The 16,936-nt window shown below is 34.2% G+C and overlaps 2 protein-coding genes and 1 long non-coding RNA gene across 5 annotated transcripts in view; 2 read left to right on the forward strand and 1 right to left on the reverse strand.

Moving 5' to 3' along the window:
• Nucleotides 1–534, reverse strand: part of LOC142342319 (uncharacterized) — a 35,548-nt gene extending 35,014 nt beyond the window's left edge. Inside the window, exon 1 of one of the 2 annotated variants that reach the window (XM_075393612.1) lies at nucleotides 414–534. In XM_075393612.1, the coding sequence (XP_075249727.1) occupies nucleotides 414–441 (28 nt within the window). In that variant the 5' untranslated portion in view covers nucleotides 442–534. The remainder of the gene's footprint in view (nucleotides 1–413) is intronic. The other variant, XM_075393613.1, reaches the window with a different exon arrangement.
• The window catches only part of LOC142342318 (pre-mRNA-processing factor 17-like), a 51,151-nt gene extending 40,190 nt beyond the window's left edge, over nucleotides 1–10,961 (forward strand). The window contains exons 4-6 of the mRNA XM_075393611.1: nucleotides 4,406–4,537; nucleotides 5,238–5,595; nucleotides 10,655–10,961. Of these exons, the coding sequence (XP_075249726.1) occupies nucleotides 4,406–4,537; nucleotides 5,238–5,595; nucleotides 10,655–10,947 (783 nt within the window). The 3' untranslated portion in view covers nucleotides 10,948–10,961. The remainder of the gene's footprint in view (nucleotides 1–4,405; nucleotides 4,538–5,237; nucleotides 5,596–10,654) is intronic.
• Nucleotides 10,962–11,386: 425 nt separating this feature from the next.
• LOC142342320 (uncharacterized) overlaps nucleotides 11,387–16,936 on the forward strand; it is a 53,452-nt gene continuing 47,902 nt past the window's right edge. Inside the window, exon 1 of one of the 2 annotated variants that reach the window (XR_012759167.1) lies at nucleotides 11,387–11,733. This is a non-coding gene — a long non-coding RNA (uncharacterized LOC142342320). Of the gene's footprint in view, nucleotides 11,734–12,406; nucleotides 12,645–16,936 lie in introns of those variants that run through there. The other variant, XR_012759168.1, reaches the window with a different exon arrangement.

The following is a 16,936-nucleotide window of genomic DNA, read 5'->3' on the forward strand; positions in this document are numbered from 1 at the left end:
ACAAAAGAGTGTTTTTGCAATGATAATAGTTTCTGAGGCTTGTTAAGCGGTGGAACTGTCCATTAACCCCATGAAATTATAGCCCCCCATTATGGTGTATTTACAGTCATGGGGGGGTGTTTTTTATGTAACCACTAAGCTGGGGGGGGGGGGGCATAAAAAATGCCGTTATGAAAAGGGCAAAATATCATTTTATCATTTGATGAGGTCATATTCCGCCGAGAGGACTGGTAATGAAAAGAAAGTTCCCCTGGGTCTAAGATCTATAGGCCTCCCAATTACAATTGAACCAATTTGGGAGCTATAGATTTACATTGTTCTATAATGGGGAGGAATCCAAGTGTTGACCGACAAATTATGTATCACGAAACGATGTCTTAACTGTTTTATTTGTGTCAGAGAACCGAACACACCTGTTAGGAGCCGTAACACTGATTTCATTCTTGAGGTAACAGCTGTTTCTAAATTCAGGTATTTCTAAGTTCGACTTTTTCTAACTTTTTGTGACCATAAGTGGTCAATAGGTTAAATGACTTAAAATTGCACAATTTTCTGCTACGTTAATAAGAGAACTTTGGGTTTCTAAATGTAATAAAACAGAAATCATAGAGGCCCAAGGATCTTAGAGCCTTGAGACACGGGCGTTTGTACCCTGGCCTTTTATTCAGGCTTCGTACCCACTACTCGGGCGCAAGTGCCCAAGTATCATGGCATTCGGTACCTCAGGTGACTAAGATTAATGTTCTAACACACGAGAAGTACAAAAAATAGCACAGCTATAAACTTGGTCAGTCTTCTTGAGATGAGGTTACAGGTGCTAAACTTTTTAATAATCTAACTGTACGTTAGAACATGAAATTTAGCAGCTCTATGGATTTCGTGACCTCACAGAAGTGCGCTTGCGAACTAGTGCTGAGTAGGACGCAACATGTTTCTAGGTTCTTATATTGTTTTTCTAACTTTTTAGAGAGTCTTGAAGTAAAGCTTGAGAAGGTATACTTAGAATCAAAAATAAAGCTGGCACCCTATTGGCGTACATCCATTTTTAGCATTTTTTGTCAAATTAATACCTAAACTACTGATATTTGTCACCCTGGCTCAGCGGATATTCAAATGTCAAAAGGACGAAATCCATCGAGGAGGTCACAGTGATAGCAAACTTAAGTTAATTTTGAGCAAACATGAAAACCTCACAATTATTGCAAAAACTTTCTTGTGCGAAGATTTAATGGAGTTTGTCCTTTTAACCTTTGGCATCTCTGATAATTAGGGTGTCTTTTCATGCTTAATTCACATGTAGCTAAGACTAGCACAGATGATAAACAGTGTGAAAATTTTGTCAAAAAGTATTCTATCAGTTGGTCTCTTCATTTTAAATATCAAATTTTTTAACCGTAAACTCAAAATGACAACTTGATTTGGATATTCAGAAATTTTTTAAAGTGGTTAATGGGGTTATTTTGTTATGATTTTGGGCACTTGTTAAAAATAGTTCCAATCGTCATTCAGCCTCGTTTTAATGTAATGGTAAATTGTCTAAAAAACAGTATTCCGATATGTACATAATACTGCTCAACAAGTAGATTTCTCGACTGAGAAGCGAATACTAAATGAGCACGAATAAGTACAATTCAATCCAAGATTGAAGACTATATTCCATCCAAACTATTTGGCAGGGTTTAAAATTTGGAAACAAGTTGCCATGTTCTCCGATATACCCATTCCAATCCTTTTCTGATTTCTCTAGCGGAGAACCAGAGCACAACAGGCTACAATTCTCTTATAAAAATTAACTCGTTTTTAAAATTTATTGTGTGCACACCAATCGATCTCTGTCCATTCTCTCTGATGCGATGCAGTCAATTGATTTCAGTTGAAAACAAACTTCGGTTTCCTTTATCGTTGTTGCATCTTTTATTTTCTTCCCTTCTATTTTGAACAATTAATTTAATTCCTAACCAGCAGTTTGAAATCTATAAATCAAGAACAATTTTATTTTTTCGTTTTTTTGTGCAATTTTTAAATCAAATTCAGAGGTTCTGTGTTCTGCCAAACATAAAAATATTTTGAAGCATCTATTGATTTTTTCGAATGCTACAAACTTAAATTTTAGATGCAGATGCTCAAATAATATTTTCTGAATATTTCATTGCAAAATTTTTGATAAAGAACTCATGTCTGATCCGGTGAGACCAAAATTTTGATAAAAGAGCAAAAAACGTGTGTGCCATTGCAAAATAGGAAATGAAGCAAACTTGATTTAGGAGGAAATTAAACACATCAGTTTTTTCATTTCTCTCACACTCAATATCAAAACACTAGGCTACTCTTTTGCAATTTATGTTGAATGCAAATCTTGTAAAACTTTTTGCATGTGTAAAAATGATAGTTAATGAATTTTATTTCTAAAAATATACAAATAATTTTATTAAGAGCCGGGATCCGGCAGCGGCTTTTATTTAGGACATCATGGTTTTCCATCAATTCTTTGTCTCCATCGATGATTCTTGCGACTTGTTAATTGGGTTATTTTGTTAAGATTTTGGGCACTTGTTAAAAGTAGTTTCATTCGTCATTCAGCGTCGTTTCAATGTACTGGTAAAATGTCTCAAAAAAGTATTCCGATATGTACATAATACTGCTCAATGTATAGACTTCTCGACTGAGAAGCTAATGCTAAATGAGCAATAACAAGGCCAATTCAATCCAACATTGAAGACCATATTCCATCGAAACTTTTTGGCAGGATTTAAAATTTTGGAAACAAGTTGACATGTTCTCCGATATACCCCTTCCAATCCTTTTTTGATTTCTCTAGTGGAGACCAGAGCACAACAGGCTACAATTCTCTTATAAAAATTAACTCGTTTTTTAAATTTATTGTGTGCACACCAATCGATCTCTGTCAATTCTCTCTGATGCAGTCAATTGATTTCAGTTGAAAATTAACTTCGGTTTTCCTAATGTTTAGACAATTAAGGGCTCTATCGTTTTTGCATCTTTTATTTTCTTCCCTTCTATTTAAACAAATAATTTAGTTTTCTAACCGGCAGTTTGAAATCTATAAATCAAGAATAATTTTAATTTTTCGTTTTTTTGTGCAATTTTTAAATCAAATTCAGAGGTTCTGTGTTCTGCCAAACATAAAAATATTTTGAAGCATCTATTGATTTTTTCGAATGTTACAAACTTAAATTTTAGATGCAGATGCTCAAATAATATTTTCTGAATATTTAATTGCAAAATTTTTGATAAAGAACTCATGTCTGATTCGGTCGGACCATAATTTTGATAAAAGAGCAAAAAAAAACGTATGTGCCATTGCAAAATAGGAAATAAAGCAAATTTGATTTGCGAAGAAATTAAACACATCAGTTTTTTCATTTCTCTCACACTCACTATCATAACACTAGGCTACTCTTTTGCAATTTATGTTGAATGCAAATCTTGTAAAACTTTTTGCATGTGTAAAAATGATAGTTAATGAATTTTATTTCTTAAAATATACAAATCCTTTAATATGAGCCGGAACTGATTGCGGTTTTTATTTAGGTTATCGTGGTTTTCCGTCAATTCGTCTTCTTCATCGATGATTCTTGCGACCCCTGATTTTTTCAATTTCAGTGGCTTCTATTGCTTTGCAGTTAACATTTGTGTGCTTGACGTCTTTTGTTCGTCTTTCAGGTCAATTGCGAGACTTAGCTCACTTAAAAAGTTTACTTCTAAACTCACTTAAGGAACTTTAAAATTTATGAACATTTAGTAGTTAAAAATCAATAGCGTGCTTCTAATTAGTGGCAAACGTATATGCCCTAATTCTTGAGTATTAGAGTCTTGATTTATTGATTTTGAATATTAATTTTGAAAAAGATTCATTAGGGTTTTTTCCTTATTGAGCGTATGTGTCTCGTAAAAATGACAGTCCGAATCTAGCCCCAAAAATTTAGTGATCTATCATGGGACTGGTGGTCAATCTGCCTATCTTATTTCTTCAGTTGTTTTAACTCCATGGAAGGCCACAAGCGTCTATCGCGGCTATTTTCCGGCAGTCTGCCGGCTATGTTAGTTTACTCGATTTATCAATACACGCAGCCACTTATTGGACTAGTTTTCTGCAAGCGAGGTTACCTCTGATCAGGCCACGTTTTTTGAATAGACGAAGAAACAAATTTTTTGTCGAGTATAGTTCACAGTTAATAACTGTTTCATTTAAATAACTGTTGAAAGAATATACTAGCGGAAAGCAAGTAATTGGATAAATTGAACTTTTTGTGCCAAAAAATACACTTAGCAGAAACTATTGTTTTTTGTGCGTCCGAAATGTTTATATTTGGGGTTACTATATTTGTGGAATTGTAGAGTTATGTTTTGGTCACACTATGTACGCATAAATTAATTGTTTCAGGCAATTTCCAACTCGTGTGCCATCTCTCCCGACTCCAAGTGTGCTGCCTCTGCATGTGATGTGGAATATGTGCTGCAAATATGGGATGTGAAATCTGGAAAGAGCATCAAAAATCTCAAAGCATTCCATAAGGTTAGCCAGTTTTCTGTTTAATTACGTTTTTCACAAGATATCATCGTTAGGCAAAAGTCTCAAAACAATTCTAGGTCCTAACATGTAAAAAAACTATGAATTTGAAAACTGAAATCATAACAACTTGAGATCATCATTAGTTTTCAGTCTCAATTTATTATTCAAAAAAATACTTAAAATATGAGCTGCGTTAGGTGTGAACTTGATTGTGATCATTGATTTGTCATTGGTGTGGCATATTTGTTTTAGTTGTAGTTATCTTCCTTCCATATAAGACCCTAGTAGCGAAATAGTATCCCACCGTAGCAAAGCTTACTTGCATTTGCGGGCACAATCCATATAACGATCATGAAACAAGGAAGAGAAAATTTTGTAGTAGCAGGTTTTTCATACGTACACATTTGATTGACACTGATTTTAACTTCTTTACCATCTATGGACCTCGGAGGAGACTTGCACGAATTTTAGCGCTTGTTTTTGGACGGATGCATCTAAATATAAACTCACATTTGAGTATTTGTAGATATAGGAATCGAGCGCAATTCGCATTCGCTCAATTTTCTCTCGATTCCTATATCTACAATTAATCTATGATAATGCAAACAAACAACTGATGCCGATTGATGCATCTGTGTTAGGACACGCGAACGGATAACTGAAATAACGATCGATGCTTTGTTTGACCAACGATGATTTTCAGAGCTACATCACTCATCTATCATTCGACAAAACCGGTACCCGTGTAATAACGTCCAGCATAGACGGCCAAATCAAACTATTCGACGTTAGATCCTTCGCAACGACCTTGAAACTCCTCAACGGACATCAAGGAGTTGTATCACACGCTCAGTTCTCAGCCAATAATCGCAAGGTTGTATCGTGTGGATGGGACAAGATGTTATGCGTGTGGGATATAGCGACTGGACTTTTTCGCCACGAGGGGGCCAAAATGTTCGAAAATGGCCACGAAGGGTCGATAAGTTCATGCTTATTGGACGGGAACATGATGGTGTCAAGCAGCTATGATCAAACGATTTCGGTCTGGGATTGTGTGAAAGGTAATGTTTGTTTGCTGTCTTTCTTACCTAGACAATTTCGAAGACCTTCTCATAGAACTCCAAATTTCCAGAAAATGTTAACAAATGGTGAAAAAAAACAGTAGAAAAAGAAGTAGAAAAATAGCTGGTCCGTTTTCTGATTATTTCTAATATTTAGATTTTTGCTGAGATTGAGGGAAATTAACGTTTTAGTTTTTTATCGTCAAGTAATAATAACCGTCACCTTTGAAATTAAAAATATCCCAGATATTTTGAAATCTTCATCATGTAAGATCTTTTTAAGATGTCTCTTTTTAAGAGATCTTTTTAAGAAATTGTATTTATTTTAACAAGTATTTTCGATATTTCCATTCTCTGCTTTTGTCAATTTTCTCAGCAGGCGGAAAGCAAATGTCGTGGTTGTTGGTAAGTGCAGACTGAGATTTGAACTGCATAACTGATTTCTCTGACGTAAAGTGAACCCAAATTCATTTTCCAAAATTGTAGGCGAAACTTTTCTGTTTCTTTGATCTTAATCACAACTATTGGAGTTTACAGTTTTCAATTATTGCTCTTGACGAGGAGGATTTTGTCAACGAATGAAACCTTATAGAGGAACACTTATTCAATGGACGCGGGAAGGAGATAATTTTTCAAATTGACTTTGTTAGCTTTCAATAGTTTATCAATATTCAGAATACATGCAATTATTCAGAATATTGATAAACTATTAAAAGTGAGCAAAATCAGTTTAAAAAATTTATTTTCTTCCTGTGTCGTTTGAATAAATGTTCTTCAAGAGGAACCACAAAAACCATGCTGGAAAATCTGAAAAGAGTCAGTTTTAAACTTGACTTGAGACCGTTTTCCTGTGTGGAAAACCTGTGTGTTATTTAAAAATTTATTCTGATTTCTTTTATCTGGTTTTGTTTGAGTAGGAAAACTGTGCAAGTGCGGCCTCTTTACCGTACTATATGAGCACACCTATAATTTATTTCAGTAACTCGGCCACTGCCGGTGCCAAGCCCGGAATGAATGAAAAATGAAGAGGGAAAAACCACAAAAATCATAATGGAAATTCCCAAAAATCGGTTTTTAATTACACATAATTAGATTTTCCGACGGTTGATTAATTATTTCAGTTCAACCAACCGCCAAATGCAGCCAAGTAAACAGAGAAAAAAATAACGTAGAAATCAACAAGACGGATTCATATTCTTACAAGATACTTCCAAGCTGAATGACAAATTTTGCAAGGTTCTTGCAAGGTGATTCAAATTTTGCAATAATCTTGCAAGGAGAATGGAAGTTGCACGTATTAGCGCCCAAGATTGCTTGAAAGATACTTGCAAAATTTTGAATTCTTCTATCACTAGGGTGACCATGTGATACAAAAGTCAATGATCGCTTGTTTCAATGGAGTTTGAAGACTACTAGTAGGGGAAAACGTTATGTTTTATCTAAAGGAAACCCAAATGTGCCCTTTTCTCTGCCGTTTTCCAACTGCAAAAATGTCTCTTCCGATCCTTCTTTTCTCTTTATTTTGCATCTGAACTCACCAAGAGTTATTGGCATTGGATCCGTTTTGCACAGAAACTGTCCCAACCTTTAAAGTAACAAATCATTTTGCATGGTTGGAAGACGTTTGAGAAGAGAACAGGTAAAAATGTGAAGCATTCCCATAGACGAGACCGGGTGGTTATGTTGAAGGAATCTAACATTTGATGTTGATCTTGCAGAAGCTGGCAGAACAAGGAGTTATCTGAAACAACATATTAGATCTCCACTGAAATACACTAAAAATTAAAAAAATCTTTTACAAATTTTATGTTTTCAGCCAGTCATTGTGGATCAATTAATTTTTTATTTGCTCTCGTAGAGAAGCAATTATTGTAAAATTGTGTCTCCTTTTTTATGCAAATTTTTGTTTGACCGTTTTGACTTTTCGAGTGACTTTTACGCCCTTGACATTTTGCGTTTCGCCTGATCTAAAATTCTCTCTCATTCACAATTTCAAGCAGCTGTACTCAATTTAATACTAAAAGGCAAATGAAAAGTGCTCCGAAACTGGTGCCATTTTTCACTTTAAATCGTAATAGTGGTATATGTTAACTTTTAATGTGGTTGTTTGCATTGAATTTCTTAGTCCCATTTAAGCTCCCCACTCCCTCCCCCGCCCGATCGAAGCACGCTGCAATTGATTAGGGCTCCCACTAGTCATTCGAGAGCAATTCTTCCGACGTTTAGTTGGTTATGTTTTTGCAGATTAATTTTTTGAGAAATTGAAAAGATAGAGTTCATATCACATTCAATTTAAACAATTGTAAACAAAGCATGAAAAACTCAAATCTTAAAAAATTTCAACAGCCTTTTTTGAGAATTTCACTTCAAGGATTATTTTTTCAGGAGTTTTCATTGATACTATACATCTATCACTTCGCCAAAGATGCGGATCAGCCAATATTTAGTGAACAAAAAATAGAGGCAGTCCGGCACGTAGTTCTTAACTCCCAAATGAAACTGCAACTCTGAATTTTTACATAAAAAGAAGCTTTTTATTTATTTTAAGATAATTCCCAAAGTGCTTATAATGTCAATTGTACAAAATTTCATCAGTTTTGAGTCTTGTGTCAGAGATGACAATTTGTCATCTGACAATGTTTTTCTGACAATGTTTTTCTGTTATGTTTTTCTGCAATGTTTTTCTGTTGAAACATGACAATGTTTTTCTGTTATTAACTGTATTTAGATAGCACGGGGAGATGTATATTGAGGACATATCTGGTTTGCATCCTGAAAATGATCTGAAATAGTGTTCCGAAATTTCGGTCCATGAAATTTGAGGATGGCAAAAACTACATGGCATATTTATTGAAAATAACAAGAAAACTTTCAATTTCAATGCTTTGCACCTCTTCTCGTTTTGATCTGAAATGCAAATCTCTCTGGCGGCAAAAAGAGCTTTCAAATTTATTTTGATGTATCTGCTGAAGTAATAGGAGCAGGAGTTTTTCCAAATAGTTAATCGAGGATGCACATCGGTGATAAAAAAATTTTAAGTTGTTTTAACCTTTAAATTTTATTTGTGGCATTTGATCGGTTGGAACATTAGTGCGGGCGCTTATTACCAATTTTCCTTGTTCTTTTTTTTCATTTTTTAGAATACAATTCAAACAAGATGGCTCGTGGGAGTCTGTGTCTAGTACAGTATATCCCAACCCACCTCTCAAAATTAACCTTGCAAAATAAATTGATAATTTTTGTCAGAGAAAGCGTTGGGAGTATCCCACAATAACTTATATAAGTAGGAAAAATTACGTGTACCGAGTGAAACAAAACAATGTGCTGTCTTTTTTCAGCAGACAAAAAATGAAAATTTTCCAGAATATTCTAGAAGGATAAGTTTAGCACAAATTGAACAACACAGACACAGACAAACCTCACTAACATGCAACACATACATTACATACTAACACATACATAAAATAGAAGCCCAACACCAAAAGAAAAATCATTTAAAAATTTCCTTTTGGCAACTGATCTTTAATCAAGATTCGTCACCGTTCTTTTAGGTCTTTTTGCTTTTTCCAAAATAACTGCGTATTGATTTTTCAGCTGATTTTATGGGTAATTATATTTTTGGCACTAAACTTTGATGTAAATTTTTCAAAAACTTTCCAAAAAATTTTGTCAGTTCTGATGTTTCATTAATATAGTGGGCCACTTTTGTTTTTTTTTAAATTGGCTTAGATGTGTTACCAGCTAAAATTAAAATTTTTTTTCAACATATATAAAACGTCATTTTGTAGCAAGTAGGGTTTTTTTTGATCCTGACAGTTTTTGCTCTCTGCTTCTACCTGCTGTCTTATTTTAAAGCAAAGTTCAAGGTTGTCTTGAAGGTTCTTATTTAGTAGTTTTAAGGGATAAAAACACCTTTTCTAAAACACTCTTCGTTTTTTGTATGAGGAGTTTCACAGTCATTAAAACCACATAGTTTTTCAATTTACAGTAAACCCCACGGACTGGAAAAGATTAAATCGAAGAGCAATTTCAAAATACAGAAGTGAAAAACATTCTTCTTCATAATTCCAAACAAATATGAATAGATTTATTAGGTTATCCAATCTGGCGATCACTAATGTCTTTATCCCTCAAATAAATTCTTCTGTATTGCATTATATAAAAAGAGGTTAGTTCGAACTACCTGCTCCGACAATATAAGGAATACAAATAACAAAAGATAAGAGAAGGTTACCATCTTTACAATTCAAAAATGAATTTGGTTGATTTGATGTTCATGCCCTGCAAACTGATTTCCTAAGTATCAGCAGTTTGGAAAATATTGAAATGCTTAGTTCTTATGATGATTTTTTTGCTATTTGCTTCGCTAAACTATTTGCTTAATTGTTTATTTCTGCTTTTTGGGAGCCCTAAATTGTCTGGAGTCTTCTATTCTCCAACAAATTGGTTCGATACAGAGAAGCTTTATCTCTTACGGATTTCCTACGGAGAGACGGATAAAACATTTTTTACAGTATTTTGAGAAAAAACTAAATATTTTATTTTTCCCAAGTTTTTGGTCAAATTATTGAAATCGTTATTTTCAGGCTTGAAAATGTAAAGAATTTTTCGTCACATACTAAATGTACTACAAATTTCAGCATTTGTTTTCATCTTAAATTTCAACGCGATCTACCGGAGCGATGTTTTTTTCCCGTTTCTCCTTCGAAACTTTAAACTGTTCCCCTTTTCAAATTTCTGATATTTTTTTATTTAATCAAATCTACTTCTTGATGGCTACAGAATGGTGGGTTTTTCTCTACGATACGTGAACAAAAAGTAAAATTTTGACTGAAGAAAAAAGCCTGCCTCGCATATATGTTCCCCCATTTTGAATGAATGTTAGAAAAATTAAGAAACATAGTCAAGCTTGACTAGTAAGCGATGAAGCACATTTATTGACAGTCAGAACCTCAATCAAAACCATAAAGTCACCAATCAATCGCAAAAGTTGTCTTTATACATTTGATCTTTCGTTATGCTCTCATCGATAAATGCAAATTTACGAATTTTTTAACAGGAAAGGTCAAACTATCACTCAAAGGTCACGAGGACTGGGTCAATGACGTTTGCCTCTCAGATGACCGGAAATGGCTTGCATCATCGTCAAGAGATTCCACGATCAGACTATGGAACATCGAAGACTCAGAAAGATTGAAATACATTGCCAAGACAACTTCAGTTGGATTGCGAGTTCTAACTTGTGAAAACTGCAACAAACCATTCTCTCTGAGTTTACAAGAGCACGAGGAAGTTTCAGAAGAGTTCAAAAAATTTTGCTTCTTTTGCCGAATTCATTTAGAAGCGAAATAATAAATCTTCATATTTTGCTGTATTCTAAAAATATTGGGGGGGGGGGGGGGGGTTGTTGCACTGGAAAGAAATATGGGGCGGGGGGTTTGAAAGTTATTTTTTCAACTTAATTTTTTTCACTGGAAAGAAAAGAAGTATGGGAAAGAATACATTTTTAATATAATAGCTCACGGAGCCTTTAAGTTTTGTATTCGTAAATTTATCTATTTTGGATGGTAAATTTTAACCAAACGATTGTAAAGTAAATTTACCTGTTCAAAAACGTAATGATAAATTTTAATCTTTACCTAACGAGGTGCTTTACTTCATAAGATGAATTCAGTACCATGTTGCCCTTTTTTGCTTAGTTAAATTAAGGTTACAGTTTACTTTTCTAACCAATGAAATGATAATTTTATTTACCTATTGTTTGTTTTCAAATAATTACAGGACGTAATAATTCACCCCATCTCGAAGGTTGAAGTGAGACCAGGAAAGCCTAATCCTTTTGGGGATTTTCCATCTTTTCAAAATTAGGTCGCAAAGATTAAAATAAAAATTGATTAAATTTTATCAAATATTTTGTTTAACACCACGGATCTGATGGAAATAAAACACGTTTTCATGGCATTGGATTAATTGCTTATTAAAAAAGGTTATGCGAATTTTTCATAAATAGTGCATAAATTTTTGAAAAATTTTAGGAAATGGGGATATAAAAATTGCAAAATTTGCTATTTTGACCTGCCAAACTGTCTCATAGCTCGGAAGTGCATTTTTGGCAGATTGTATTACGATATATGAAGGGTAAGTCAAAACTATTCAGTTCATTGTTCTGGTGATAAGTGTTCCTCTTTTAACAACCAACATTTTCAAATATTTATCAGTTCCCTCAGCGCCTTCGTTTTGGTTTTAGAATTGAAATAGAAAGAGGGTTAAGGTAGGTGTTGAAATTGCGATAATTATTTTTGCATAGAATTTTTATTTTCTTTAAACTTTTATATAATTATCATCTCATTAGAGCTGAATTATCATGAATATTGCGGTATTTATTAAAGACTGATTGATGTTTTTTATGCAAACCTAAATTGAGCCTTTTTAAGGATTGGTTTCAATAAATGTAAAACCAGAAATTTACTTAAAAAAACAATCTTTCTTACTACTAAAATATTAAATTCGAGACGCATTTGCGTCAGTGTAGTTTTAGTCCCATTTTTACTTTTGTGAACAGTTGACGTACGTCTCGACGACTAAGTTCACAAGAAAATCAAAATGTTGAAAAAATTGCTAAAAATAATTTTTTCACTGGTATTTCACCCAAAAATCCCGGGTCAATTGTGATTAAATTTGATTTCGTCACTGTTTTTAATCCAGCTTTGCTTTCCGATTTTCACTTTTTGTTCACAGTTGTGTTTTGTTCATAACAAAAGGAGGAATTTATTAAAATTTGAATAATCTCTAAGCTTAATTGTTCTTCCTCAAAAGACGTTTGATTTGATTTGTTGAAAATCCCGGATAACAAGACTTTCAAGTGATTCGATTAAAAACAAAAGGTTCAATGCGCACATTTTTTCGCCGATAAACACCAACGCCAGTAAATAATTTTGATTATCAAAAGCGAGGCTGTTGCTTACATCAAAGTTCAAATGTACTCCGAATTGTTATTTATAGATTTAGTGTGGCTGTATGTGATACGAAAGCTTTGAAAAACGGAAAAGGTAGGCAGATTTTTCTCTGTAACTGATAAATTTCTTGTTTGATTAGTCAGATCTTAAATCACACTGACGGTGTCAAGATCTGATAATGCATTCACACCCACCCCTGCCCACCCCATTTTATTTAATAATTGTTCCGACCCACTTTAGTGGGGGGGGGGGAGGGGGGGGGGGGAGGAGGAACTATATACTCAACTGTTTTTTTTGTTCAGTCAATTTTCGCCGATCGATATATTCATAGTACAGGATTTTGAATGGTATCATTAGAAAAATTGCCAAGCGTAGAACTTCAAAAAAGGATCTTTTAAGTTTTGTTTTTTGTCCGAGGAGTCACGGAGGTTCAAAATTTTGTGAACATTAGCCTCACTTCCGTTGTTTTGTTCACATTTTTCGTTTTTTTTGCATAAAATTTGATCAATTTTTGCTGAAATATGAAAAAATATTAAATTCTAGTCTCATTAATTTTCCGTTTAAAGCTAAAAGAGAATTCCTGAACAGTTTGAACCGACTGTTTTGGCAAAAATTCAGATAATTTTTTAAAAATTTTTCATTGTTTTCGTAAAAGGCATCAAATATGCTTATTTGTTCCACTTTGCTCAGTTTTACCGTTGGTGAAGACATTAAAACTGCAGAAACAATTCTCCTTTTTTCAGATATGGGCTAATTACCTCTCCGGTTCCAAAAAAATTTTCTTAAATAACAATTTGCGTTTGAAAAACCGCAATAACAATTTGCGTTTGAAAAAAATTTTCTTAAATAACAATTTTGAAAAACTGCGCAGCGACAGCAAGGCCAGTATTGCAATGAAAAATGACTCTTATTGTATTTTCTGACCGTCCTTGTTGAATCATCTTTTGCTTTCTTAACTGCAAAAAAAAGATGTTCTTTTCATTTAACATTTCAAGCAATAAGAGGTACATTTTTTTTCAATAAATTCCAGAGAAACATGATAGTGTTTTACGAGTGAAGCGCATGTTTTCTATGGCTCCGACAATGTTTCGTAACTTATTACTTAACTAGCAGGTTTTACTTAACTAGCTAAGTTGTGTTTTGCTAGCATTTGATGAGCTTTTTCAGGTGATATGGCCGAGTCTAAACAACCAAATGCCTTAAATTGTTTTGGTAGAGCTAGTAATAATTATATGATGCTTTCAGTCGATGCATAACAGTTTTTTAGTAAAATAATTCAATAAGCATCCGAAATTTCTGACGTACGTTTGAAATAAGGATTTTTTGGTCGAATTAGCTGTTTCTGTAACATTTGGAGAAATTTTACTGTAAAGGATAATCAGCATATATAAGGAGCATTTCTGTTCTAGTTGTGGAATTTTTGTAATTCAGGAAAAATCTGATAGTAATGCGGCGCTGCATGTTTTTTTATGAAACTTTTTTGCCTTTTTTGTCTTTATTGAGTTAGTTAGAGACCAGAATGATTTTAATCAAACCTCAATCAATGACCAGTCAAATATCGGCGAAAATATCCTCCGAGCATACATAATGGTATGAGCGGAAAAGATATGGTTTTTGGTTAAACACCATTTGCAAATTATTTTTGACATTTTGGCATTTTCTGACTTTTTTGACATTTTGTTTTCTGTGTTGATTGGTCAAATTAGCTGTTTTGGTAACATTTGGAACAATTTATATTGCAATAGACAAGCAGCAGTTGCTGCGAAATTTTTGTTCTAGTTGCGGAATGTCTTAGTTCAGAAATTATTCGGATAAAAATGCGGCGCTGCATTTTGAAATTTTGAATAGTTCCAGTCCGTGTTCTCTTTGAAGGATTGTTTTCAGACTGGCTACCTGAGATTTTTTATGAATAGCTGTTCTGTTGATATTCCTCAAACTTTTAACACAACGCCTGCCAATATTGAATTGATTCTAAGTAGCCCTGAAACAAGGACAAGAGGTCCACACTCTAATCCTCCTTGTTTCTTCCGCCACTTAAGTCAATCTATCTCCTTATCTGTCATTTTCGAAATTATCAAGCGCACTGAAATTTTCACTTCGTCGTGTAAGGTTGGTGCTATCTTGCCGCTGCTCAAATCAGGATCACGTACCGAAGCTAGCAGTTGCAGGCCCGTCATATTATTGAATATTGTTTCCAAAGTTCTTGAAAAATGTATCTACGACAGCGTCTATAGTCACTGTATCACCAAGTTGAGCATTCACCAGCATGGTTTCACAAAAAAGCGCTCTAACTTCACAAATCTACTTCCATACTTGGAAACTAGCTACAAACATATGGGCGAGAAGTTGGAAACAATGTCAACGTTCTACTGTGATTTTTCAAAAGCGTTCGACAAGGTTCCGCACAAGTTTCTATTGACTAAATTGTACGCTTTTAGTATCAGAGGCCAGCTTCATCGAGTCATCGAAAGTTATTTATCAAATCGTCGTCAGTTTGTTCGTTTTGATAGAGTGGAGTCGCACTCATTTGCCGTCAAGAGCGTGGTACCACAACGCTCCTTGTTAGAGTCAATATTTTTTATGATTTTCATTAATGACCCTCCGAATGAATTTAAGTACTCTTTACCATATTTTTTTGCAGACGATTTGAAGTTTTTTCATACCAATCTCTCTGATTTGCACGAATATATCCTTAAGTTTGAGTATTGGGTAGAGAAAAAAGGAATGCAATTAGCATCGAAGAAAAGCTTCGTAATTAATTTTCAACCAAGTCCAGTATCCCTATATCTTTATAGAGAGCCAATACTAGTTTATCAATTGTGAAAGAGTGACCCATCTTTCCATGTTCACTTTTTGAAAGGACTTTCAAAAGCCAATTCGGTGTTTCGGATGGTCAAAAGAAACGTGCCGCAAGGTTTGGGTCGGAAGTCAGGGTCGGAAGTCAGGTTTGGGTCATTTATATAAATCATTGCTATTGTCCAATATTTCTTTGGAAGCATGTGTTGGTTTCTATCCCGCATCGCCTGCTGACCAGTGGAAGCTTTTCGAAAACGTGTTACCACATGGATTTTCAATTACAGAAAAACCGATTACATGACCACATTGAAAGTAGGTAATTTACTACCTGTTCCCATGTTTCTCCAGCTATTAGATCTGTTGTTTTATCAAAAATTTGCAATGATGCATACGACTGTGACTATAGTAAAATCCTAGAACTCTGTTATTTGAAGAAAACAACTTAAAAAGTCCAAATTCTTTGTCCGAAGACCCCCAAAGTATCAGAAATCTCGCGCCAGTTTCTTTTTTAGAACAAAAAGAATTGTTTATAACTTACCAAAAGAAATTAACTTTCTGGATCAGTCTGAACTGAAAAACTGAGTGCTGAACCTCATGTATCAGAATGTGCGGGAGGAGTATCGTGAAGAAGATGTGCGCACGTAAAAAATCTGTTTCGATTGTGCGAACTGCCGTCCTCTTCGGCGGACCTAACTGTGAAAGAGGAGACGTCCCCTACATCAAGCAACAACTGGAACAATATTTTTTGAAGGTTTTTTTTGCCTTTTTTGTTTATTTTTGTGTTAGCTACAGACCAGAATTTTTTCCAAACAACCCTGAATTTTCCGACAAGTCAAATTTACGTAGAAATGGAGGCCTTTGAGCGTTCATAATAGTTTGAGCGGAAAACTTATTGTTCGTTTGCTTCAACGACCTTTGCGTTAAAATTGTTTTTGACATTATGAGTTCCGCTTGTTTTCGATGTTAATGCGTACTCTTTCAACTCAGTCGCAGCAAGGAAATCTACTGTTGGCTCCCTAAGCAGTAACAACCTAAACTGTTCGCCTTTTTTGAGTTGAGAGCTTGCGGTTGGTATGCCTTACGCTTTTAAAGAAGTTTGTTTGCCAAGATTATTGGTAAATTGGGATTTGCCAATTTCCATTTTATTTTTGCTATTTTTCAGCGTAGCCTCAGCAAACACAAAATTCGCATTGTTTTTATATTGAAACATATTGTTGATTTTTTAAAATATAAAGTGATTATTTGGCGTCGAAGCTACAAGTTGTTGTAAAATTTTTGTCTATATTAGGACATTTTCGAAACTTCGACGTTCATTCTTGATATTTTTTCCGGCCCTCACATTAATGGCACATTAATGAGAAATTGCAATTCACGTTAATGGCGTTGAAACAAAGAGTGATTGGTTATAGTCAGTTTCTTTGAACAGATTTTGATCTGATATGCTTCGAAACTGTTTCCTCGCAAAAATAAATAACTTTTTAAATTATTTGTCTGTATTTGTTTTATTGTTGTCGTAGGAGGTTCTGGATTTTGTCATGGCTCAATAGTTTTGATTGAAGGTATAGACCAAGTGATTGACTGATTTGAGA

Source organism: Convolutriloba macropyga, chromosome 7 (genome assembly GCF_964194025.1).
Source record: "Convolutriloba macropyga chromosome 7, txConMacr16.3, whole genome shotgun sequence".
NCBI lineage: Eukaryota > Metazoa > Xenacoelomorpha > Acoela > Convolutidae > Convolutriloba > Convolutriloba macropyga.